This window comes from Schistocerca gregaria, chromosome 6, assembly GCF_023897955.1.
Source record: "Schistocerca gregaria isolate iqSchGreg1 chromosome 6, iqSchGreg1.2, whole genome shotgun sequence".
In the NCBI taxonomy this organism is placed as follows: domain Eukaryota; kingdom Metazoa; phylum Arthropoda; class Insecta; order Orthoptera; family Acrididae; genus Schistocerca; species Schistocerca gregaria.
In genome coordinates, this window is record NC_064925.1 from 157357668 (window position 1) to 157385430 (window position 27763).

General features: G+C 36.6%; 1 protein-coding gene across 1 annotated transcript in view; it reads right to left on the minus strand.

Annotated features, from left to right (window-relative positions):
• Nucleotides 1-2383: 2383 nt before the first annotated feature.
• LOC126278191 (ATP-binding cassette sub-family G member 1-like) overlaps nt 2384-27763 on the minus strand; it is a 330372-nt gene continuing 304992 nt past the window's right edge. Inside the window, exons 9-12 of the mRNA XM_049978105.1 lie at nt 21464-21632; nt 6757-6857; nt 4174-4329; nt 2384-3730 (exon numbers count right to left, since the gene is read on the minus strand). Of these exons, the coding sequence (XP_049834062.1) occupies nt 3374-3730; nt 4174-4329; nt 6757-6857; nt 21464-21632 (783 nt within the window). The 3' untranslated portion in view covers nt 2384-3373. The remainder of the gene's footprint in view (nt 3731-4173; nt 4330-6756; nt 6858-21463; nt 21633-27763) is intronic.

A 27763-nucleotide genomic window follows, 5' to 3' on the forward strand; every position in this document is an offset into this window, starting at 1 on the left:
GCAGTTGTGGCACGAATCTGCTGTCACAATTCACTTCTCTGAACTCCAAGTCACTCCTGTCAGCTCCATAGTTGCTCCAATGTCAGTCGACAATTGCAGAAATGTTTTCAACACTTTCATGTGTTTGGGCCATGGAAGTGTAACCTGAATGAGATTTGTCATCAATTGACATTTTACAATTTTTGAAACAATAAAACTGCTCAAACACTTGAGTTTTCCCCATAGCATCATCTCTGTACACTGTTTTAACATTTCATGAGTTTGTGTTACATTTTCTGAGAAAAAACAAGAACTTCATAGCCATACTGCTGTTCATGAAAATCAGCCATTGCAAAAACAACAACCACACAAACAGTTATCACAATAACCTCTGCCAAAACTAGTCCTGACCTTCTTCAGTGACAGCAATCAACCTACTGATTCTGGAATGTTCGATTTATGGGCCCCTGGAGGCAACATGGCGTACTACAAAAGTTCTGCCCTCCCAAATATTAGTTACATGATTTTATATATACCATCTTACTTCAGTTGTCAGACATTATTAAACAGTCTACATGACTCAGGTTTGTCTCAAAAAGCCATTTAATTTGTGAAATTCTGCTTTCTTTCACAGCTCTGGCCAAGAATGGAACTGCTACTGGAGGCAAATGGTGAATCTTTCTTAGACAGCATGTCCTTTGCCTTCTATGTGTTGTGGTAGCCAAGTGTGATTAGTACAAGTTTGAACTGAATTTTGCTCAACTATCTATCCAATTAGACTTTCTTAGCCAAGTCAAGCTGGAGTGCCCTACCAGCCATATGTGACAATTCGTACGATAACATAAGATGGCATAAAACAACAACTGTATCAATGATAAAAGCAGATAAATCTTAAGTTCCAAATATTTTAATGTCTTCAAAACTATTAACTTGATTTCAGAGAGTGAAATATGGTTCAATTTGTCCTTTTGAGATCTACAATACTAGCAACAGAAATTAATAAAGGGTTACGTTTTAGAACTGAAGTTGACACTAATATCACTATAATCAAGAGAGTTATAACAAGTTATTGTATAAAGTGTTTAGTGAGAACTTTCGTGCCCTTCATTTAAGTAAAATTGGAATTATGATACGTGAAATGGTTCCAGAAATGCGGGGGTGAACATCATAGTTGACTCACCTGGTGTCATGGTAATCAGAGACAATTAACGTAAATGAATCGAAACATGTTTCAGCAATATAATAGTTTAATGAAAATTAATTATTTATTTAAAGCTTTACAGTGGAATTAAATATTTATTTACATATTTATAAGATCTAAATAAAGTTGGTCAAAAGCAGACACTCTCAACAATGAAAAAAAATCACAGTTCGATATTACACTGTATCTTGAAACTTCAGAACAAATATTTTTCCAATTCCAAAAGAAAGGAAGGAAGTGAGAAGAATACCTGCAAAGAGGAGAGAGTGCAAAGAAAAGTAAACATTTAAGATGCAAAGCAAAAGTTTACACTGCGATATGACAGTCGAAACTAGTAGTACTAGCTTGTCAGAGACAGAAATGCTTGAAATGTTTATCAATTAGCAACATATGCCATAACTTCCATTCAGGAAACAACTGTCAGAAATGAATTTCAGTCAAACAGAGGTACGGTGCGTAAAAGGTATACGTACCTCTATGAAAGGTCATTATGACAAATCTTGAAGCCACAGGCAAAAATTAAATGAAATTTAAGCTGTTGTCCAGAAAGGATAACAAAGTGTTTCAGAGGAAATACAGGAATGTCTTTCAGAAACAGAGGAGAAAATTACTCAGGGTTAACTGTAAAAAATATGGAGTGAAGCATAAGTTAATTGCTTTTTAGTTCAAATTGTTGTACATGATATGTCATAAGACATCTTTGTATCTTGAACATCTATGGTTTACTCTCTTTATTCCTGATTTCTGCCATGGAGATCTGACATATTTAACCTCTCTAACAGCACTACTTTCAGTTGATGATTAAGTAACAAGATGCTGAGCTTTTGCATTTGGAATTTAGTGGATGTTGGAAGAGCAAAAATGTTTAGTAGTGCAGCATGCATACTGTTTCATTGCATGCCTGTGCTGCTGCCAGAATGAAGTATATTTGCCCCATCACATTTCTCTTTCCTTCATGTTATTTTATTTTCCTCTTTCCCTTTAACTAACAGAGAATGAAATTTTGTTTATGAAGATACAAAACACAGCATCAGCTAGATGTATCACTGACAGCATCTCCCTGATTGATAGTTTCAATGCAAACAGTTATATCAAATGTCTTCAACAGAATTCATACTTATGTAATTCCATTAACTACAGTTCTTTGGTTCTGTTTCCTACAAATATTATTTTTGCTGATTTCATGGCAAAAGTATACTGTAATTTTGAGAACAAATACAACAGAAATATCTAAAAATAGATTCTAATCAGTTCCCAGGTATTTTGCTAAGATAGATATTTTCCCAGTTCAAGAAACAATCTTCAGTTAAGCAGCAGTGTACAAAAATACAAAAGCTATTGTTGTACTAATAGCAATACTTGGTCATGTGGCATTTGTTCATTCACCTCCAGACATGAACAAAGGCACCAATTGATTCTAACAAACAAATTTATGTGCACAGGAATGTGTAGTTCAGTACAATTATCATATCTACCACAATTTTAAAGTATACATTCTTTTTTGTAGTGCATATGTCAATAACCAACTAGTACGATTCTAGGCAGACATTTACACTTGTAGCAGCAGCAATCATTCATAGTAATATCATCTATATTACAAAAAACGTTTTATGCTTTAAGATGGGTCCTTTGTACTATGTTGGCAATATGAGTTCTCATTAGTTGTTTATGTTACAATAGGCTGAAATCACATGCATCAAATTTTATACTGTTCATTACATTCACACATTAATAAATTATCTGAACACAACTATCATCCTTTTCTTCGTTATTCACATAGCTGACATTTACAATCTGTAATTTATGTTGACAGTATGGCAAGTTGTTAGATGTTTTCTAATGTATTGATCTGTAACCATATGCAAAAGTTCGCTTCACGGCTCTCAGTTTTGGATTGCACAAGGTCATCTATTAAATAATATGGCACAACAGAAGCCATAGTTGCACAGTTCCAAAAGTGTCTGTGGCATCTGCAGTATTGTGACAAAATCAGCATAAAAATACATGTATATACATTTAAGACACATTGAACATCACAGAATATTTAAATAAATGACACTGCTAACACTGTCACACATTTTGTAAAGAGTTTTCACTTTATGTCTGAAATATTCACAGTGAGCTCTTCGATTTTCAATTGTATGTATAACTTCATATTAGACATTCCTCTGCCATTCAGAGGCACTGCAAGTGCTACCTGGAAAACGTCCTACGGCAGTAAACTTCAAGCAACAATGCACAATATCCAATCAGTCGGAGAAAGAAGAATAGCGATATGAGGAATACTGCATCCACCCAGTAGCTCCCACCATCCATGTCCACTTCTTGGAGGAATCTCTTTGGTTGTGAATAATGACAATAGTCACTGTAGCACTTCAGACGAGGACGATCATAGCCATACATAGCAAGCATAAGTCCCTCTAGACTGTACTTCATGTAACTCATATGAAATAGCCAATCAAAATATGATGGGGCATCCTTCATGTACACAAAAAATCCTGAGAAAATGAGAGATGGGCAGATTGCAAGAGGACCAAATACCATGCTATTCTGCAAAAAAAACAAGAAGAAACTCATCACTATCTTAGCTTACTTTGCAACAGATATCTTACATTCAAATTTATATTCTCATTGAACTAGCAAATAATCTGTAGGTTTCTTCTAAGGAAACACTTTATTTGAGTAAGGGCCGAAAGTCCAGAGAGTCTTGTAATTTCTTTTTGAAAGCTGGTGCGTATCAAAATGGGAAATAATTAAATGATTGAAGTGCAGTGGATTTACACTGTAAGAAAGATAAAATATCACTAAAGTTGTGCCCCTGGATACACAATTCTCAGATTACACTGAGATAAATTAAACTTTAACAATTAGTATAACACTATTTCAATAAATCATCATCATATTTTAACGAATATTTTTCTAACATTTTTTTTTTATTTTTATTTTTATTTATTTATTTATTTATTTTTTTTTTCATTTACGTCAACTCTTACCTGAACTGTCATAGAAATTCCAAATATGAGGCCAATACTTTGAGATACTAGACCAACAAGAATGCACATTATGAGGAATAAAGTGAATCTGTGAAACTCATAGGGCTGTGAAGTCATGAAGTAGGCCACTATGACATATGCAAATGTGCACATAATCTGTAAAGCACAATAAAACATATAGTTAAATAAGTAAAATTTTAAGTAATTATGGTTTGTCTGTGATAAAGATTCACTACATGAGAATTAGTAGTTGCATCATTCATAAGTAATCTGTTATCATATTTTTTAACAAATCTGTGTCAATAAGTGAAGTATTTGCTAGTAGTTAAGTATAGCAGTAGTAATGTCTTATAATTATTAGTATAATCTACTTAGTTTACAGATAAAATGATAATAGTGCAACTCCCATTATACTAATTACGTACATACTTAAAGAGAAAACATAAAAGTTTAATTTAAAATGAAATTTCTACAAACATTTATTCATTTTATGATTTACTTTTGGCTTTCAAATCAAACTACTGCTATTGGGATGGCATTACTCCATACTGGCTGTTTTCATACATCTAAAAAGCAATAAATAATTTACAGTTTTGTTTCTTTATTCTTAGATAAATGCCATTTCAAGCCAGGCAGGTGCACACAATCTTAAATTGAAGAATGCATTTGACTGAACTCACTGTATGACAAAAAATTACAGTACAGGTAGCAGTACAACTGCATTTCACAAAATCATAGGATTAATAAGTAGAGAATTCTGAAACACCTTCAAAATATTGCTTTTATGGTGAAATAAGTTATGTGTTGCTGCACTTAGGGGACCCTGAGATGTGTGAGTTACTTGCAAGCAAAATTTGTTGGTGACTTCTGATAATTTCTATAGCTCCTAATAACATATACTGAGGAAGATTGTTTTGTTTCTGGAATATGAAAGATCTCTTTGGTGATTTCACATGCTTTGCTGCCTTGCCTTTTACTTTGTTAGTTTCTGATATGTAGGATTTTCATTTTTTCTCTGATGTCACAGAAACATAATCTAGGTCTCCCAAGAGGTCTTCAACCTTGAAGGTGTTCTGTACACAATGTCTCAATCTCCACATGAATCATGTACTTTTGTATTTATTAGTTCATCTAATATTCTTCCAAGAATCATTCTCACAATTTACCTTTCAAATATTTTCAGTTTCACCACTTACAATTGCCTCTTTCAGCACTGGAACCCAGTCCCCCTCAAAAAGATACATAATATCTTATATAATGTGTCATCTGACTCATATATACATTTACTATCATCTTTAAAGATTCTTACTTCAGAAATATCTCACTTTGTAGTTTTCTCTGAAAACAGCCATTCTGTTATGTTTATTGACACATTTCTGAGGGCACTCATCTTGGGATATTTGGTCAAAGGTCATTTATGGTTTTTTCTGGTGTTTTGCTGCCACAGGTGACTTCCATTATCAAGAATCACTCAGTAGTTCTCATGGCAGACCAGAGTTGAGCTTGTGGCTAGTAGAAGTATGTACTTCCTTTACAAGTGTCTTGATGTCTTCCACTGGTCATCACCACTGTAGTTTTCCCCTTGTTTCTTGCAATGGATTTTTGCTGCAGCAGGCAAATCCAGATGTGATTTAGCTTGAGTCTTTCCTATTTCTTGATGAAACTATCATCAAGCTTGTGAATTTTGGTGGTTTTCCTGAACAAACAGGCATGTTAGTTCTTGTTCACTGTGGATCCTGTATGTCAGTGAATTATATTACATTGCTGGCCTCACACAGCTCATGTTGCACTGTGGCTTATTTCTCTGTCTGTCTCAACGTGCAATGAAATGTTTGTAAAATGATCCTGGTATTGCTTGACCATTCATTCATTCCAACGGAAACATTTCCACATGTATACATTATGCAGTATACTTCAGTCACTGAAGTGTATACTGTATATATTTATTCTGTGCACATGTGAATACATTCATATTGTAATGACTAGAAGATCTGTCTACACCAGTATCATAGAGCATAACACCATTTCAAGTTGGAACAGGTGGAGAAATCATCAGTGGAGGAGTACACACTATGTGAGACACATCACATACCAAAATTAGTCAACATACGGGATCTCACAGTGGATAATAACTACCACATCCATTTGTTTAGAGAAGCTATCAAAATCCATGAACATGACAATAGTTACAAAAAGCTAGTTGAAATCCTCAAGACAAACTGAGTCTAGATTCACTTATTGTAGCGAATAACCATTGCAGGCAACAAGGGAAGTCTACAGTGGCAATAACCAGGTAGAAACCATCAGATATTGGCGTGGCAATCAAACATAACCATTTGCTACTGGCCCAACTCCTGTCTGCCGCCAGCAATGGAAGGTGTATCTTTGGTAACACTAGCCATTCACGCTAGTGAAAAATCCGAAAAATCATTAAATTACTGTGAGCTGAAGAACTTCAGAGAGGCACAACAAGAAAACATATTCATAACTGCCTGTGAAGGACTCAGAAATTTTATAACATTGATTTGTCTTACGTGTATTTCATATGAAATTTACTTGTAGTCTTTGCTTATTCACACTAACCTGTGTTGGAATGTCTGCTAAAGTGACAGCTGCATAGTATGATCCTAAAGAGTACCAACGATTGAAATGTTCTCTGGCAACAACAGGTAGCTCCAAAGGAACTGTTGATAACAGAAAAACATATTTTAGTAAATCATATATGCACTAAATATAATTACAATTAACTGTACGAATTTACTATGAGAATAGAAAAATACAGAACTTCCATAATTTGATTCAAATAATGGTGTGGTTGATGTTACAGTGAACCAAGTGGGGGTATCTGCAAAGCTTTCACATGTGAATCAGTTTTGTGGGAAGGACTGAGCTAAATACTAAATGACTTTGTGTTAATTTTGATCATAGGTTTACCTGTTGCCTTAGTGGAAATAGTGTGAGTACGAATATCTCCTGTTCTTAAAGGAAATTAGTAATATTTATAGCTCACCAGATTAAAAGATAAGCAGCAGGCTTGGTTTAAAATTATTTGTTCACTGTCCTGCAAAACAGTGCAGAAATCACAGCTCAGCACCACTGTGAATTGTGTTCTTGAACATGGGATGGGTTAGTTGATGTTCATAGGCAGCTGAAGATTACCCTGACTACTGTCAAATGACTGGCAACTGATGTGAACTAGTGTGCTGGGAAAGTTGTCAAGAGTCATACACCAGAGGTACCAAAGGTTCCCAAGTACTGTCCTTGTCTGTAGATAATGTCTCCTCTGCAAGAAGTGAGGGATCTGTCATTACTTGTCCACTTGACTGTGAGCAGTGTCCTGTACACAGTACATGGGAACCAGGGAGAACTCAAGGTGTTATACTGATCACCCTAAACAAAAAGTTCGAGATGCTGTCTTTCACTGAACCCGAAACTAAACCAGATGGACTCACTTTGCCTGTTTTGGGGAAACCTGCTTTATCCTGTGTCAAGAGGAGGCAAACACAAAAAGGTATAAACATGTGGGAATAATGGGAGACATTAGGAAAATGGCAGCAAGGAATAGGAAGGAACACCAGATGCATTCATTATTTTTAAGTCAGGCAACTCTCCATCCTGCTCAGGTAACGACAGCTGTAGGATATCCAGAAGTATTAGCATAAGATCAGAAAGAATGTCCCTCCCCCAACCTGCAGGTGAGAGTATTAAAATTCTAGTAGTTAACTGCCAAAGCACTTGCAGCTCAATGCCAGAGTTTGAAGCTCTGCTGAAAAGTAGGAAAGGGTCACATAATATAACATGCAGAAAGCTGGTTAAAACCTGAAGCTGATAGCAATGAAGTTTTTGTGGAAAATGTAAGTGTACATTGAAAGGATAGGCTAATGGGAAATGAGTGTGGTGTGTGTGTGCAGTAGACAAGACACTCAAATCCAGTGAAGATTGTTAGGGCAAGACTCCATGTCAGGGGTGGCATAAAATGGTAACTGGATCCTTCTATTGTTGACCAGTCTCAACTTGTGAAGCTACCAAAACTACTAGAGAAAATCTCAGTTTTTTTGTACATAAGTTCCACAATCATACTGTAATTGGCAGTGGAGACATCAGTCATCCAACAGTCAACTGAGAAAATTACAGGTTTGTTAGTGGTGGGCATGACAAGACATCCTGTAATGTTACTAAACGCCTTCTCTGAAAACTATTTAGAACAGATAGTTCAGAACTCCACTTATGGTGGAAACCTAATGGCAAAAAATAGACCTTACCTCTTGCAGGATGTCCACATCAAAACTAATATAAAAGCCCATGAGGAATTAGTAGCAACAATAATTAATGAAGTACAAAGGACCTCTAAAACAAATAGAAAGATATAAATGTCTTGTAAATTACATTTAAAAAAGCAGTAGTGTCATACCTCAGTGAGGAACTCAAAACTTTTACCCCAGGACAGGAGTGTGTAAAGAAGCTATGGCTCAAGTTTAAAAGAATAGCTAACCATGCACTGGATAGATATGAACCCAGTAGAAGAACTCATAATGAGAGGAACCTTTCATGGTATGCCGTCATTGTAAAGATACTTCTGAAGAAACAGAGACTACTGCACAATAGGTGTAAAATTGAGAATAAGGTTATAGATAGAGAGATACTGAGTGAAACACATTTGACAGGTCAAGATAGCAATGTGTGAGCCTTCAATAACTACCATAGCAGAATTTTGTTGAACGATCTTTCGCAAAAGCCAAAGAAATTCTGGTCATATGTATGAGGTGTTAGTGGCACCAAAGTTAGTGTCCTATCGCTCATAGATGAGACATAAACTGAAATTGGGGATAAGAAAGCAAGAGCAGAAACACTTAACACAATTTTCAAATGTTCCTTTAGAAAGGAAGCCCAGGAGAATTGCCCCAACTTAATCCTTGTAGCAATGAAAAGATGAGTACTGGTATGTGAGTGTTAGAGTCAGTGCTGTCAAGAAATAGCTGAAATCATTAAAACTGAACAAAGCTTCAAGCCCCAATGGAATCATTTCAGCTTCTATATTGAACTTGTGACTGAGTTAGTCCCTTTTTTATCTTTAATCTACTGCAGAGCCCTCAAACAAAAAACTGTGCCTATTCAGTGGAAAACAGTACAGATCACAAGCATTTACAAGAAGGTAACAAAAACTAGTCGACAAAACTGCTGCTCAATATCCTTGACACTGATTTCCTGTAGACTCTTAGAATGTGTTTTGAGTTTAATCATAATGAGACATGAACAGAATGTTCATGCCAACCAGCATTGATTCTGAAACCATCGGTCATGTGAAACCTAACTCATACTTTGCTCACACTCCATATTGAAAACTTTCGATCAAGGCAGTCAGGTAGATTCACTATTTCTTGATATCTAAAAACCATTGGCCAAGTACCACATATATGCTTATTACCAAAATTATGGACATATGGAGTATCAACCAAAATTTGTGAGTGAACTGAGAATTTTCTGGTAGGCAGGCAAAAGAATTTTATCCTGAATGGAGAGTCATCAACAGATGTACCAACTACATATGTGCCCCAGCAAACTGTGTTGGAATTCTTGCTGTTTATGTTGTTTATTAATGACCTTGCAGGCCTAGTAATCTCAGACCTTTTACAGACGATGCAGTTATTTGTAATGAAATACTTTCTGAAAAAAAAAACTGCATAAACATTCAGTCAGATATTGATAAGATTTCAAAGTGTTGCCAAGATTGGCAACTTGCTTTGATTGTTCAAAAATGTAAAATTGCGCACTTCACAAACTGAAAAGACACAGTATCCTGTGAACACAGCGTATATGAGCCACAGTTGTAATCAGTCAGCTCATACAAATATCTGGGTGTCAAACTTTTTAGGGACATGAAATGAAATGATCACATAGTCTCAGCTGTGAGTGAAGCAGGTGATAGATTTTGGTTTAATGGTAGAATACTGGGGAAATGCAAGAGTCTACAAAGGAGGTTGCTTACAAATCACTTGTGTGAACCATCCTAGAATATTGCTCAGGTGTGCTGAACCCACACCAAATAAAACAGGAAGTCCTGAACTATACGGAGAAGTGCAGCATGAATTGTCACAGGTTTGTTTGACCCATGGAGAGTATATCACAGAGATGCTGCAGAAACTGAACTGGTGAATTCTGGAAGAAAGACATAAACTATCCTGGGAAATCATATTTACAGTTTCACAAGGACCTGCTTAAAATGATTCCTCTAGGAATATAGTACAACCTACTATTTATCACTCATATAAGTTCATGAAGACAAGATTATATTAATTATAGCACACATGGAAGCATTTAAATAGTCACTCTTCTCACTCTCCACACACAAATGGCATAGGAACAAAAACTGCCATACACTTTATAGTGGTTTGCAGAGTGTAGATGTAGATGTAGACTTCTTTTATCATCTGTTATGCCTCTATAAAATATATGTTTACAGAAATAAAGCAAGGCTACATCTGTTCTGAAAGTTTATAGTTTTAGTAAATGTTTTAGTCACTATATAAAAAAATAAAATCAGTTTTACACACTGACCCTCTTTATCAAGCTTTTCCTTTAGCATAAACTTTTTGAAAATTCTTTCACTGACTCAATGTGCCAGGTCAAAGCAAGATGACATATTCCTTTAGTAGACAATCTTGTAAGGTGAGAGACCAGTTCCAGTATGGACCCTAGAATTGTACATGATGACCACAAATTCGAGATAAGTGTCCCAGTCCATATGTTGGCTGTCAACATAATGAATCATTATCTTTTTGTCTGTGTGCGTAACATCAAAAGTAAGTAGTTCCCTAATCACTGACAACATTTCCTTCTCTGTGGATGAGTAATTGTGTTAACACTCTGTTTAGCTGTCAAGATGCTTATGCTATAGTATGCTCTTTGCCATCTACATTCTGACTGAGAATGCACCCAAGAGCACTATTGCTAGCATCACAGGAAAGCATGAATTCTTTGTCAAAATCAAGAAACACTAGTACCGCATCTTTGGTTAATGCTTTTTTTAATGCCAGAAGGGCACACTCACATTCCAGCACCCATTGAGATTTTAACACTTTGTTCGGTAGATAATAATGGCTGGTCAATTCACAGAAAGTATTTAACAAAAAACTACGTAACCCAGACTAGATTGTAACCATTTCATTTTTTGAAGGGCTGAAAATTCTAAGACTGCTGACACTAAACAAGTATCAACTCATACACCCTCTTCACTAATAACATGTCCCAGGTACTTGACCTGATTCAGTGCAAAATTACCTTTTTTCCATACTTAGCATACTGCTCATAGCCTATTAAATACATCTCCAACCATTTTACATGTTCATTCACGTCTTCCAACAAAACTATAACATCATTGAGACATGCATTTTCCAGGTTTTAGGCCATACATTTAGCAACTTTGGAATGTGGCTGGTGCAATTTTAAGCCCGAATAGTTTCATGTGATGTTGAAAATGCCCCCATGGGACTGTAAAAGTTATTTTACTTCTATTGTCTAGCACTATCTCCAGCCTGTGGTAACCACTGAAAAAATCAGTTGTACAAAAGTATTTGCATGTGCCTGAGTTATGAAGCATCTCCATGGTGTTAGGTAATGGATAGGCGATGGTGGTGGTTCTATCGTTCAGGCATTTTTTGGTGGCATCCATCAATTTTTTCAGAACCAGGACAACAGGTGCCCACCAGGAACTATAATTGGATTCTCTGATACTTTCTACCTACTGTCGGTTGATGAGTGGTTATAATTGCCTTGGCATACAATACAGGTTTCTCTAAAGTGGAGCATTACTTCCTGTTGATATGTAGTGCTGGGTAACCAAGGTCACAGGTAATAGACCTTGTGTGTTAAACAAACTGTAACAGTAGTGCTTCCATAGCTCTCCGGTCACTGCCATGAAGGTGATCCACTTTCTCATGTTATGTGTAATCATTAGTGGGTGTGCTTGTGGCTGTGGTAAGCACATGACCTTCTTCATCCAAATGAACCAATATGGCAAACATTAAGCCTTCTTCATCATCCTTACCAAAATTTTCTATGCTAAATGGAACCATACATTCATCATTCACATTACTTATGCATGCTATGCTTCTGTGTATCATTGTACCACAAAGACCCATCTATTTTCACTGACAATACACTATAATGGGAACCCATCTTTAGTATGCATACATGCAATATTGCAGATCACATAGCAAAAAAAAATTTCCCTTCAAGCTCAACTGTATGCCATGAAAGATCTATTTTAGTATGATGTTTAATAAGGAAATCAAGCCCAACAATTGCAGAATACCCTCTACCAACCTGTGGAAAAACCTCCAATGCTCAAAAAAAGTCTCAGCACTAATGCTAAATTTGAGCAGTATCTACAATAAACCTATGTTTCTTGCCACCAATGAAACTACACAAGCAGCATTCTGTCTTTGCATCTTCTCATGCAGAACTACACTTTATCAAGAATGTTTTCCTTTGGCTGACATGTTCCTGTTGACATTTAATGAATGCTTTTGCTGATACTGAATTAGCTGTTGCATACTCCCACACTCCTATGTTTTGTTACCCACTTGTCTACACTTGTAGCATTCTGGCTATGATACTGCTGTAGGACATGGCCCTAATGCCCACACCTGTGGCTTTTATTAATGAAGCATTCACAAGGCACAGTCACTGCACCTCCTAGTCACAGATGTTTATTACTGTACTTCTCTCCTACTTGAATGCACTTTTTATAGCATCTCTACCAGTCCTTGAACAGCACCTTGAGAATCGCCTCACTTTTCTTGAGCACTGCTTCAGAGTTCTTGAATCAGATGTCTGAATGTTTTGCTTTTAGTGATGAAAAAAAAAATAATCACTGGGTGCAAGATCAGGGATGGATGCCATACATACGTAATGTTGAACTGTTCCAGAAACTGTGTGACTTGATTTGTGACATGAAGCTGCACACTGTCATAATTAAGTCGCCATCCACTCCAAGAAAGTTTTGGTCCTTTCCCAGAAATGTGCTTCCTCAGTTTAGCTAATACTGACATGTAGTATACATACTGACATGTAGTATACTGCTGTAACAGTAGTGCAAGGGAAAACTGTATGCTGCTACATCATTCCATGAGAATCAGAAAATGTGCTTACCATTAATTTTCCTGCAGATGGAACAACTTTTGCCTTTTTTTAGTGTCGAAGAACCTGACGATTTCCACACTGTGTTCACTCATTTTCTGTCAGGATCATAATTATGTCCCCATTATTCATCACCAATTCCAGAAATGCATCCCCTCAATCACCAAAGAGAGACAGCACCTCACAAGTTGTCTCCATTTGCAAAGCCTTTTGTTTGGAGTCAACACACACAGCACCCAATGACCACAAACATGGGACATATGGAGATGATCAACAAAATCATAAAGACACTTACGTATGAAATTCTCAACTTCTCACTGAGATTAAGTAATGTTATCTGCCAGTCCTCACAAATAATCACAGCAGTTACATTGACATTAACTTCAGTCACAGCAGAAGCCAAAACACCAGTCCCACCTTGCTTAACACAGACAAGTTGGCCGCATTTGAAGTCCTTGAACCACCTAAACACTTTTTCATGAGGTAGTGCATCTTCACCATATGTTTGCTGCAGATTTTTGTAAGTTTCAGTGGCTGTATAGTTTAAACAAACACAGGATTTTATTGCACAATACTGCTCCTCTCGCATCACGTCCATTGTTTGATACACGAAATGCAATGAGCGTCTAGAGAATAGAGCATTACTACCAACCTACTAATATGCGAGTATGGTGCCTATGGACACCTTACATAAAAAGCCGCTCTTTTCATATATTCTTGGTACAGATAGGAAACTATCATGGAAGCTACAGGAAAAAGTCACTCTCAGTCTTTGTTGATCTATCTCTTCCAACTGTGTGGCGATTGTATTAGATGTGGCCAAATCAGATGGACTCTCCAGCCCAACATTATGGTAGGAATGCTGCACAAAAATGAATCAAGAGCCCTTTTCTTGGCTTCTTGCCATGGCACCTCATTGTCTTCCTTATTCTACATTAGCTCACATGACTGGACTTTCATCATTTGGATCCTATCACATAATGACTCGAAGGACACATTATGCTTCTGCATAAATGTATTCAATTTCCCCTAAAGAAGTGATTACTGTTCTGCTTACAATACTGCTGTCATCGTCTCTCAGGTGACTATTTGAATGTTTGTGTACACCACAATATATCATGGCAAGTAACTTATGCCTTAGACTTTCCAATCAGTTGCATACTGGTCATATGAAATCAAATTTCATCACACCAACTGCCCAACTTTGTTGCAGCTGAGACATCAACAAGACATGCAGTCATGTCCTCTGGTGCCTCGCCACAAAAAGGAGACATCAAATTTGCTGCTGCAGGATCAACAGAAGGAGAGGATATACTAAGCAGAATTTTAACTTCCTCAACTGAGCAACAGTCCAATTCAGCTTTGATTCTATAGGAAAAGTTAGATATTATTTCATTTTCTTTGTGTTTCAAAAATAGGTCTACTGAGTATTTTTCAAATTATAATTTAGTGACTGCACAAATAATGTCCTATAGATAATACAAAAATTAAAATGAAATGTTAGTGTAGTGTTTCAGGAAATGATATTACCATCATGAATTACATGTTGTACATTTTGAGACCTTTCCAAAGCCTTGGCCACAAAATTCTATTTGGAAGTGCTACAGCATTAAAGGCATTGTTACTGAATGGATGAAGCCTTATCTTCATAATGGAAAACAGAGTGTTTCTTTGTTTATTACTGGCAGGAAACTAACTTGAGAGTGAGAAACATAACATATGGATAGATCGCTCCTCAGATTAGCTAAATCAATAGTTACGATACTACTGTCTACAATTTCAAAGTTACATAAATTGTTTTACAGTGATTTACATCTATTGAAATAGTAGCATTTCCATATCTAGCCAATAATACGTGATACAGTGAGAAAACACAGCCCAACAACATTATTCTACAAAGATAAGTGTTAGTATCTATTTTTACAAAGCTATCAGTAAACTTGTGCAGTTACTGGTTAAGAGTAACATTAGTTACATATAATGTATGTTCTGAACTAACATAATGTCAGTTTCTGTGGCAGTAAATGTATGCTTCTATTCTAAAATTTTCACCAGTTGACATTTAAGATCAAATAAACTGTTCTTAAATATTGTGTAAATGTAATATTTTATGAATAATTTTCTGCACCTAAATTACACAAAGAAACTGTTGCTAAATAATTATTATTTTCAAATAATTTTATCAAAAATTAAATTTAGAAATGCCTTATGTGCCAACCTTTCTTTGAGAAAAACTTTTTAACTATCTTCACTGTCACAATGCAAACTGATGCAGAATCATCAGGAATGGCACTGAATGTGGGAAATATCAGCATCATTTTCCCGAGGGATGTTGTAGTACAGCTCACTTCAGAAATGATGCTGGTCACTTCTGGAAATGCAGTAATTGTCACTACCACTATGGACTAATGGTAAAAGTGCAGCTTATCTTGAAACTTTTAGCTGATTTGGCAATACTGCAAGATGCATTAGCAGTTTTATGAGTTGCAGTCTGCTGTAGTAATCTTGGCCAGACCAGAGGACTGGATTGCAGCCAAGCCTTCCAAATCAGCAAAATGACCCAGAGACAATATTAAGTTTGATACATTCAGATTGGTTGCTTTCAGACAACCCCAGAAGTTCAGAAACAGGTAGATAGTATGGGGCTTAAGCTGTAAGCTAAGTGTACGAAGGAAGATTCTGAGAAGACATTATGGTCTTGTAGTTGAATAGTAATCATCTCAGAACTTTTAATGAACCTTTTGGTAATTAATTACCAGGTAACTAGGGTTTCCCATCAAAGTCCAGGGTTCAGTGATGTCACCTGTGATTTGAGCTCTGTGAAGAGAGATATGAAAAAAAGATTATGAAATAACAGGGAGGATGACATCAGGAACATTTATGAGAATGCTAATTTGACCAGTGTGAAGAACATGTCGTTCTTGAAGTGTAATGGTAAACACTGAATGAAACATTATGTGGAACATCTTAATGTAGAGTTTAGAAAGTCACACAGGTGAGAAGGAAATACACACATATTTGCACAACATTAGATAAGTGTTTTCTGTTAAACATTAATAAACTGTTACTAACCTCCTTAATGCCATTCATGCTTATGTTAGCCAAAATTAATAAAAATACATCAGAAAGAAAGCTGCTACTTTGAAATGACCTGCTGCCTGCTCAGTCATAAATGGTCCAGTCACAATAACGTGACCATCAACCTACATTCAGTGTCAGCTTGCAATAACAACTCACAGATGGCAAGTGGCAGCTCCAGCTGCATTTCTTGTGTGGTGTCATCATTATGAAAGGCTCAGTGGATCAACACAGGTATGTATTTATCTTTGAGGACCATCTCCAGCCCTATATGCAGTCTGTTTTTGCTCAGCATGATGGCACTTACCAGTAGGACAATTCAACAGGTCACACAGCTCAAAAGTGCGTCAGTAGGTGCTTGGAAACAGTGCAGAGATTGTTGTAATGCAGAAATTGGGTAGTTCATGTGATATCCAAAAGAACATGATCACTAGCTTTCAAAGGGTGGAAGCATTTCCAAAATCCCTACGTTTGTAAACTGTTTGCATGATGACATAGTTAAAGTATATCATGCATGGCAAAATGGCACTATCCAAACCTGTGCCAAAGGAACTATGATGCACCACAGGCCATAGATGACAGGGCTGAATGAGAGCTGCAGAGATGGGTACAGGCAAACAGATGTACAACTAATGAGCAACTGACCATGCAGATGAACCAAGGTACTACCATTGTGTCTCCTCAATGACCATTCAAGGCATGTTGCTGTGCATGGGCCTCCACAGCAGGTTTCTGGTTCATGCTCCCATGCTGACTGCTGTTCACTGGTGATAAATGCTGTAATTTGCACACCAATACTGCATCTAGACATCAACTATGTGGTGGCAGGTGGTATTTTCAGATGAATTTCATTTTCTGCTCCATTGGACAGATGGCCCTTGGTGTGTATGGCATGAAACATTTGAAAGTAAACACCCTTCAACAACTGTCGGAAGGGTCCAGGCTGGAGGAGGGAGCAATATAGTCTGGGAAATGGTTTGTGGCATTCCTTGTGTGATCTCATCATTATGAAAGGCACAATGGATCAGTACAAGTACCTATGTCTCTTTGAAGACCATGTCCACCCCTAAAGGCAATTTGTTTTTCCTCAGTATGATGGCATTTACCAGTAGGACAATTCAGCATGTCGCACAGCTCACAATGCTTGTGCATGGTTCATGTGCATAGTTCAAAGAGCACAAGGATGAGTTTATCCTACTCCCTGGCCACCAAACTCCTCAGATTTAAACCTAATCAAGAATCTGTGCAACAACATTGAGATGTGTTATTCATGCCAAGGATCCTCAACTGAGAAACTTAGTGCATCTGGCCACAGCACTGGAGCTGTCATGGCTCCATACCCCTGTCAATACCTTCTGGATCATCAGTGACACTCTGATTGGTAGCTTAAGATCTGTTTGATTACTTCAGTGTTTTTCAAAGAAAGTAGTTATCAACATCTTTGCTGTTACCTGTTTACAGTAAATTACTACTTGCTGTACAGTTTTGCAGTGAACGCAGCTACTTCCCACACATTTAACAAAACTTCTGCTTCCCTGAATCTAAACATTCAAATAATTTTCAGAAACAGTGGCTCCCATCATACATTTTTAATTTTGTTTCTGACAGGTTGTGTTTCTCAAATATTTCTTTGTTACATGGCAGCTCATTGAATATCTTTACTGAGGAGTACATGAATCCACTCACATCTCTAGGCAAACAGGCAAAGTCTACATGAAAACAATTTTTTGTTTTGTACAGTGATTGTGTAGTTCACAGTTCTGCTCAAGTGGATTTTTATTAAGGCCAACAAAGACAATATAGGAGTAAATATACTGGTAGGGAGTGTGACAATCACAAGATTCTTAAAAAGGCTTTTGTAGGATGTACAGTTGCCTACTTTACACAATATTCTCACCGCTCACTTTTGCTGAATAAACACTTCATTTATTTGGTGCACATTGCCCTAGAAGATAATTCCATGAACAACAGGGAGCAAACAGCTGCAAAATATGCCAACCCTGATCTTTAGATCAATACAATGAGAGACACTGCTACAGACAAAACATGCTGAACTCAGCTTCTCAATTAGTTTACCTAAGTATTAGCTCTGTTCTAACTTGCTATCCAACTAGATGCCAAGGAATTTTATACAGAGTGCTTCTTTTAGTGTATAACTATTAATGTCTACTTCTGGTGTTAGCAGCCTATTTCTATTTCTTTGAAATTATGTGGTATGAGTCTTTGAGAGATTAAGACTTCAACTATTAGCTGCAAACCAATTTTATGCCTGATCAACCATCATCTGAACTCTGATTGGAAAGATTGAGTTTGGACCCCTGATTAATATGCTTGTGTCATCGGCAAACATTACAGTTTCTGGAGTAGAATGTTAAGAACATGAGTGCAGTCAGTAATGATTAGATCAGACAATAGAAAATTTGGAATGGATTAACAAAAATGATATGAATTAGAATAGACTGCCATTGACCACAAAGAGGGTTCATTCTTTTAGAAAGTTACAGTCATTTAATCTTCTAATCCAGATTAAACAAAGTTTGGAAACTGCAAGAATCTTTAGTTTCAAATTCAGATTCTTTATTTTCATTCACCATATGTAGTGGAATAGGTTTATCACTGATGACATGATACAAAAGAAACCACTATATTAGCTGTATTAGTTAATGTTCATATTACCTTTACAATTCATTTATCATACATGAACTAGCTTTACAGAATTGCAGTCATAATCTTAAAACTCAATTACTACACTACAAGTGTAATATCCAAGAATTCTCTTAAACTGTAAAATGGACTGTCTTGAAGTGTAGTGCTGTGTGCAGTGTAATGCCATGCTCAAGTGTTTATTATTTTTTTAATGATTATCTTTGGTGCAGTTGCTGACTTATGTTTTCTCTTTGTTTTTATATTTATGTTCTGCTGTTGAATGCACATTGTAATGTAGACATATGAATTACAGTTTACTTTTTTCACCCCAACATGATTTCTGACAGTCACTCATGTGGAAATCAACAATAACTACTGCTTCATATCATGTTGCATCAGGTGAGTCACAGATCTTCTGTGCCCCAATTCACTGTAACTCCACAATTTCAGCTTATCAACACATCAAAGTGCATCTTTCGAGTAGCTGAAGTACATTTCCTATGCTATCACTGCACAAGGCATACGAGCACTGCAAGCCTCTGACAGTTACAGAATTACAATGATATCTTGGCGCAATCAGTTTTTACTATAGGTTTGTTCACCATCCTGCCCTCCTGGCTGGATCACTGAATAAACTCTATCATGGTTCATCAAAGCCAAAAGATAAACTCCAGTGGAATAGTGAGGCCAAGTTGGCATTTACCAAGCTGAAAACTGCCATCCAAGAACCTACAATGTTGGCACACCCAGTTGAACAGGCACCTCTCACCCTGTAATGCTACATGTTATTGATTACTATTTTTTTATGATTATCTTTGGTGCAGTCACTGACTTATGTTTTCTCTTTGTTTTTATGTGAATATTTTATTCTGTTGCTGGATGTGCTTTTTAACAGAGTCATATGAGTTATGGTTTAGTTTTTAAGTTTCAATAAAGTGAATTCATTTTGCCCGACAACAGTCTATTAAACAGTTACACAGGCACAACAAAAAGACTGCTAAACATGTAAGCCTTTGGCTAGAAGAACTTCTTCTGAAATAAACAACATACCCATAACAATTTTCACAAACACAGCTCACATGCTGAGTTTGGGTGAATGCACGTGTCTATTATCTCTATTTCAGAAGAAGACCTTGGGGCCAAAACTTATGTGTTTAGTAATCTTTTTGTTGTGTGTGCCTGTGACTCAACATTTCCGCTACATGATGAATAGTGATCTATCCTGTTCATAATATTGCCATTCCACCATCCTAGATTTTACACTTTTAACCAGTTATAAAACTTAATTTTAAAATTACTGAGAGGTGTGTTGAGTGCAGAATGTGGCAATTAACTAAAAAATTTCAAACTATTCACTTTGTGAGCATTGATTGTTTTTGTCAGCCAATGCCTGGCAATGTCAGCACTCCTTTTGTTCCTAGTGTCATGACAGATTATATACTCTTTGGTGTTAAACTCTGTTATGTTGTTTTTAGCATATATCAATGACGCACAGATATAAAGATTTATCACTGTCAATGTATTCTTAGTGAATAGAGGACATAAGTGTTCCCTTGGACCAATCTTACACATTATTCATAGCACCTTTGCCTGAATGTGTAGTACACAACTGACATGATATGAGTGAGATTGAAAAAGTCTAATGTATGCTGTCCTAAGATATTTATTACTCACTAGATCAGATATTTTCCATGTGAGTCAGGACATCCATGATATCTTTTTGCAGATATAGTTAACATGGGGTTCCCAGTTTAGTTTCAACTCAATGCATATTCCAAGCAGTTTTACAGAGTATGATTCTAGCCCTTTAGCTAGTCTCAGCTACAGACGATGACTTTTCTCTAGATTACAAAGTAGTTTGTTACATGAGAACCAGTTTAGTGTTATGGAGAGAGTATCCTGTGATTTCAGGTGTAATCTTGACATATCTCAATCTGTGGAGATTAAAGCTGTATTGTCTGCATAGCAGATGACTGACTGAAGCCCAACATAGTGTGGCAAATTGTTAATTGCAGCAATGAAGAAGAATGGTCTAAGGACAGAGCCCTGAGTCACACCAAACATGATTTGCTTCAAGCAAGAATGCCTATTTTGAACTGACACAAACAGTCTCCTGTTAAGTAGATAAGAATTAATTATTTGTAATACTGTGTTATTTATTCCATAAATTTGAAGTTGAGCTAGTAAAGCACATGACAAGGAAATTACTTTTGTGATACATTACAGATTTTGAAGCTTTGTTTTGAAGAGTAATCAAGTGAATATATAAACATGACAAATTAATGATGGATGAATATCCATATCTCATGCTTTCATTTGTTGCATGCCGGGATTTTGTTTCATTATACAAGTGAATTTTGTAGAAGGAACATGCATATCTATCTGTTGCAAAGGATTTTCCATTGTTTATTTTAATATGTCTACTTACATGTTAAACTCATGGTTGAGAAAGCTGTAAACTGGATGAACATAAGGCAGAAATACAAAAAGCTGAAATTATTTAGTGTATGTCCAGCATCATTTCCGATTCCAAAGAACAAAGTCCCAATGAGAAAACCAATTACAATGTGTAACATCAGCCTCATCCGTGTAAGACTCTGCAAGAGAGAAAAACTTATATTAGACACTGAAATGTTACACAACTATATATGTGATTATCATCAGTCAGTGGTATTTTCTCCACAGTATGCTGTCCTCAATGAGTTCTTCATAAACACTGGCTGCATGGTGAACACAGATATTTATATATCTTAATGGAACATATTTTAATGAGCCATATAAATCAGAAACAGAGCTAGCTTTCACAATGTGGACATACATGGTTGTACCATTGTGACCAGCATTGTGTGAAACATTTACAAGAGATTTATACTGCATACACGCATTAAGCAAACTATTTTTAACTGTAGAAAATGATGAAGGAGACTCTTCAAACTTTCCCCAAATTTTATGTTGGCCATAAATCATGCAAAAGAAATAAATTTATGCTGCGATAGAATCACAGTTTATTCATTTTAGTAATTCACACAAAACAGAACTGCTATGAAAAGTCCTATAAATAAAACAGTTTTCCAGATGACGTTTCCGCTTTACGTATACTACTGCATAACAGGAACCAACATAACAAAAACAAAATTTCGTTGACACTAACACATTCTCTGTTGCAGTTTCAGAGCATTTCACCTTGCCCTCATACTACTACAGTGAAATTCCATAGTGAGATGAAGCATCTGTAGCCATCATTTTGATGGGTTTTTTTTTATTATACTGCAACCAGTTTTGATGACTCAATATTCCATCTACAGGCCTGTATGCATAATCAGTAATGATATCATCATCAACTTACCTCCCATGCAAATATAATGACAGAGTAGGAATCACAGACAACACTATAGAATGGGATTTTGCAGTAATCATTTGATAAAAACCAACAGATACATTCACTGACACATACCTAACACAGAATTATACATACATACTATAATATAACGAATTTCTATTCTATATATTGTACCAATATACTATTTATTAATAAAATAAATATTTCATGATTAAAAACTGGTCACTTAGAAGATACATTAAACTGCAAAATCCTGAAGTAACCTACCAATCTACAACAGCAATTTTAGAAAATGATAGATGGCTGAAATAAAGTACAACAACATCAGAAATAAATAAACCAAAGTAATATGCATCCATGTGCAAGCAGTTCTTGTAAAAGGATAGCGTCAACAATATCTGAGTGTCAATAGAGATAAAGCTATACAAGCCAGGTTAGCCAAGAGCGCTAATGTGCTGGTTCCTGGACTCGGGTAGGCGCGCCGGCCACGGATCGAATCTGCCTGGCAGATTAAAGATGAGGGCCGGTGTGACAGCCAGCCTGGATGTGGTTTTTAGGCAGTTTTCCACATCCTGCTAGGTGAATACTGGGATAGTCCATACGCCCCGCCTCAGTTACACGACTTACAGACATTTGAAACACGTTCACACACTACACTAGACGCAGACAGCTGGGCTAAACTGATTACATCCTGGAGGGATACAGGGTTGCAACAGGAAGGGAATCTGGCCATCCCTGCAAATTAACCTTGCCACATCCGGTTGTAACCATGCCAACCCTGCGAAAACTGTGGGACAAAGGTGAAAGCAAAAGAAGAACAGAGATAAAAGCTATCAAAATAACAGTACAAACATATTTACATGCCACATCGATTTTGTAAACTGTTGTAGTGAAAATCATATATGGACATATTCATGCAATATGCATAAAGCAAATATCCAAGTACATGTCAAAAGATCAAATATGGAGCACCAACTTTGTCATACCATAAACAGAATATTCAAACCCAAGATAACGTTCAGGATGAAAACATAAATGCATCTATATGCAAGTTGACCTTGCAGAAGGACAGCATCAACAAAATGTAAGTGCCAAAGTAGGTAATACTACCGCAATGACAATATAAACATATCTACATGTCATGCCAAAGTTATAAAACGCTGAGGTGCGAACCGTAGAGAGGCATAAAGTAAGTGTTCAATATGTATCAACAGACCAAATGTAGAAAACCACCTATATCATAACATATATAAGATGGAAAGTGAAAAGGGTCATTGACTCGGTTTCAAGTAGTACATAATCTCAGTTAATGGCCTGTAGAAAATAAACTAAAGTTAAATCACAGTAAGACTCAGTTTTTACAGTGTCTAACACACAATTCAACAAAAGCTGACATTTTAATCTCACAGAATGGGCATATGATTAGTGAAACTGAACAGTTCGAATTCCTAGGTGTTCAAATAGATAGTAAGCTGTCGTGGAAAGCCCACGTTCAGGATCTTGTACAAAGACTTAATACTGCCATTTTCACTATTCGAACGATATCGAAAGTGAGTGATACTTCGACACGTAAATTAGTCTACTTTGCTTATTTTTATTCACTTATGTCATATGTATTATGTTTTGGGGTAACTCTTCCCATTCTAGAAGGATATTTTTGGCTCAGAAACGGGCGGTTCGGGCAATAAGTGGTGTGAGTTCAGGAACCTCTTGTCAACCTCTATTCACGAGTCTGGGTACTTTGACATTGGCCTCTCAATATGTATTATCCTTATTGTCATTTCTTGTTACCAATATTAGTTTATTTCCAACAATACGCAGCTTTCACTCAGTTAATACTCAGCAGAAATCAAATCTCCATTTGGTCGGACTTCCTTAACTCTTGTGCAAAAATGTTTGCAGTATACTGCTGCATCCATTTTCAATAAGCTGCCACTCGAATTCAAAAATCTTAGCAGTAATTCACGTGCTTTAAAATCAAAACTGAAGAGTTTCCTCATGGGTCACTCCTTCTATTCTGTCGAGGAGTTCCTTGAAAAATTAAGCTGATTATCACTGTATTGCTGATAGTGTTTGCTTAAACATATGGACTGGTTTTCTTTCAGGTTCATGAACATTTATTTTTATCTGTTATTACTTTTATGTTGTAAGTTCATGTACTGACACGTTCCATGACCTTGGAGATTTGCTCCTCAATTTGGTCCTACGGAACTTGACATGTGAATAAATAAATAAATCACAGTGTTATTTTTTTTAATGGTTTGACAACTTATATTTAAATGGATTTGCCCTTTTGCCAACCATCTCTTTCCATCCTCTATCTTTGATGTCAAAATTTTAACTGTAATAACAAATTAACCTTAAGTGCATCTATAAATGTGTGTGATGTGCAGATGCAGACAGTTGGCAGATGTCAATCAATTCATTAATATCAGTCCCTGTTTAGACACTGTAACACCACGTTATAATTCAGTCTGCACTAAATAATTAAAATGAGAATGTCTTTGTGAATTAGCACCTAGTAGCACAAAAATGCTAACACCTATTTAGTCAGTTAGTTCATGTCCAACTATCAAAATGTTAACTTCTTAGTGATTTAGTTATCAAAATACACATTTTGTACCTAAACAGTGTGAATGTACCTTTTAATACATCACCAGCTAACTGCATGATATATGTTGTTGTTGTTGTGGTCTTCAGCCCTGAGACTGGTTTGAAGCAGCTCTCCGCGCTACTCTATCCTGTGCAAGCTCCTTCATCTCCCAGTACCTACTGCAACCTACATCCTTCTGAATCTGCTTAGTGTATTCATCTCTTGGTCTCCCACTACGATTTTTACCATCCACGCTGCCCTCCAATACTAAACTGCTGATCCCTTGATGCCTCAGAACATGTCCTACTAACCGATCCCTTCTTCTAGTCAAGTTGTGCCACAAACTTCTCTTCTGCCCAATCCTATTTAATACTTCCTCATTAGTATGTGATCTACCCATCTAATCTTCAGCATTTTTCTGTAGCGCCACATTTCGTAAGCTTCTATTCTCTTCTTGTCCAAACTATTTATCGTCCATATTTCACTTCCATACATGGCTACACTCCATACAAATACTTTCAGAAACGACTTCCTGACACTTAAATCTATACTTGATGTTAAAAAATTGCTCTTTTTCAGAAATGCTTTCCTTGCCATTACCAGTCTACATTTTATATCCTCTCTACTTCGACCATCATCAGTTATTTTGCTCCCCAAATAGCAAAACTCCTTTACTACTTTAAGTGTGTCATTTCCTAATCTAATTCCCTCAGCATCACCAGATTTAATTCAACTACATTCCATTATCCTTGTTTTGCTTTTGTTGATGTTCATCTTATATCCAACTTTTAAGACACTGTCCATTCCATTAAACTGCTCTTCCAAGTCCTTTGCTGTCTCTGACAGAATTACAATGTCATCGGTGAACATCAAAGTCTTTATTTCTTCTCTATGGATTTTAATACCTACTCCAAATTTTTCTTTTGTTTCCTTCACTGCTTGCTCAATATACAGATTGAATAACATTGGGGAGAGGCTACAACCCTGTCTCACTCCCTTCCCAACCACTGCTTCCCTTTCATGTCCCTCGACTCTTATAACTGCCATTTGGTTTCTGTACAAATTGTAAATAGCTTTTCGCTCCCTGTACTTTACTCCTGCCACCTTCAGAATTTGAAAGAGAGTATTCCAGTCAACATTGTCAAAAGCTTTTTCTAAGTCTACAAATGCTAGAAAAGTAGGCTTGCCTTTCCTCAATCTAGCTTCCATGATAAGTCGTAGGGTCAGTATTGCCCCACGTGTTCCGATATTCCTACGGAATCCAAACTGATCTTCCCCGAGGTCGGCTTCTTCCAGTTTTTCCATTCACCTGTAAAGAATTCACGTTAGGATTTTGCAGCCGTGACTTATTAAACTGATAGTTCGGTAATTTTCACATCTGTCAACACCTGCTTTCTTTGGGATTGGAATTATTATAGTCTTCTTGAAGTCTGAGGGTATTTTGCCTGTTTCATACATCTTGCTCACCAGATGGTAGAGTTTTGTCAGGACTGGCTCTCCCAAGGCTGTCAGTAGTTCTAATGGAATGTTGTCTACTCCCGGACCTTTGTTTCGACTCAGGTCTTTCAGTGCCCTGTCAAACTCTTCACGCAGTATCATATCTCCCATTTCATCTTCATCTACATCCTCTTCCATTTCCATGATATTGTAATCAAGTACATCACCCTTGTATAGACCCTCTATATACTCCTTCCACCTTTCTGCTTTCCCTTCTTTGCTTAGATCTGGGTATCCATCTGATCTCTTGATATTCATACAAGTGGTTCTCTTTTCTCCAAAGGTCTCTTTAATTTTCCTGTAGACAGTATCTATCTTACCCCTAGTGAGATAAGCCTCTACATCCTTACACTTGTCCTCTAGCCATCCCTGCTTAGCCATTTTGCACGCCCTGTCGATCTCATTTTTGAGACGTTTGTATTCCCTTTTGCCTGCTTCATTTACTGCATTTTTATATTTTCTCCTTTCATCAATTAAATTCAATATTTCTACTAGCCCTCATCTTTTTACCTACTTGATCCTCTGCTGCCTTCACTACTTCATCCCTCAAAGCTACCCATTCTTCTTCTACTGTATTTCTTTTCCCCATTCCTGCCATTTGTTCCCTTATGCTCTCCCTGAAACTCTGTACAACCTCTGGTTTAGTCAGTTTATCCAGGTCCCATCTCCTTAAATTCCCAATCTGATCTTCAGATAAGGATAACTGTTTATAGATAAAAAGAAAGTGACACAAAATTAATTACTGCAGAGTGAAGCTGAAAATGAATTTCTCATAATTGGTAATTACATTTGAAAAATGTGATAGTGCCAACCTGTGAAGTTGAAGTCTGTCCAGGAATTATGTCCCATCAGCTCAGTAACTATTTTAAAAACATTACAAATTCAAGAGAAAACATCAAAAAGAAGCAAACGAAAGTTAGAAAGCCATTTTCATCCAAATTTCCTCCGAGGATACAGTGAAGAGGAAATTATAAACAAATCAAAAAATATAATATGATCAGCCAGAAAAATTTACCCTGCATCTATGATAGCAATCAGTGCAACCATAAACAGGAAATCGGCGAGTGAAAGTTATATCAATTGAATGAATTACAGAATTAGTGAGTGTTGTGACAGACTAGGTGCTATATTTATAAACCCAAATACGTTTTTGGGCAAGGAATGTCTAGCCAAGAATGGACTGCATCTAAACAGACTAGGATCAATGACCTTCAGCAAAATGTTTATGGATGTTTGTAAAATCATTAAAACTAAGGGAAACTGATATTTACTGGAGGGGATGTAAAAGAAAAATACCT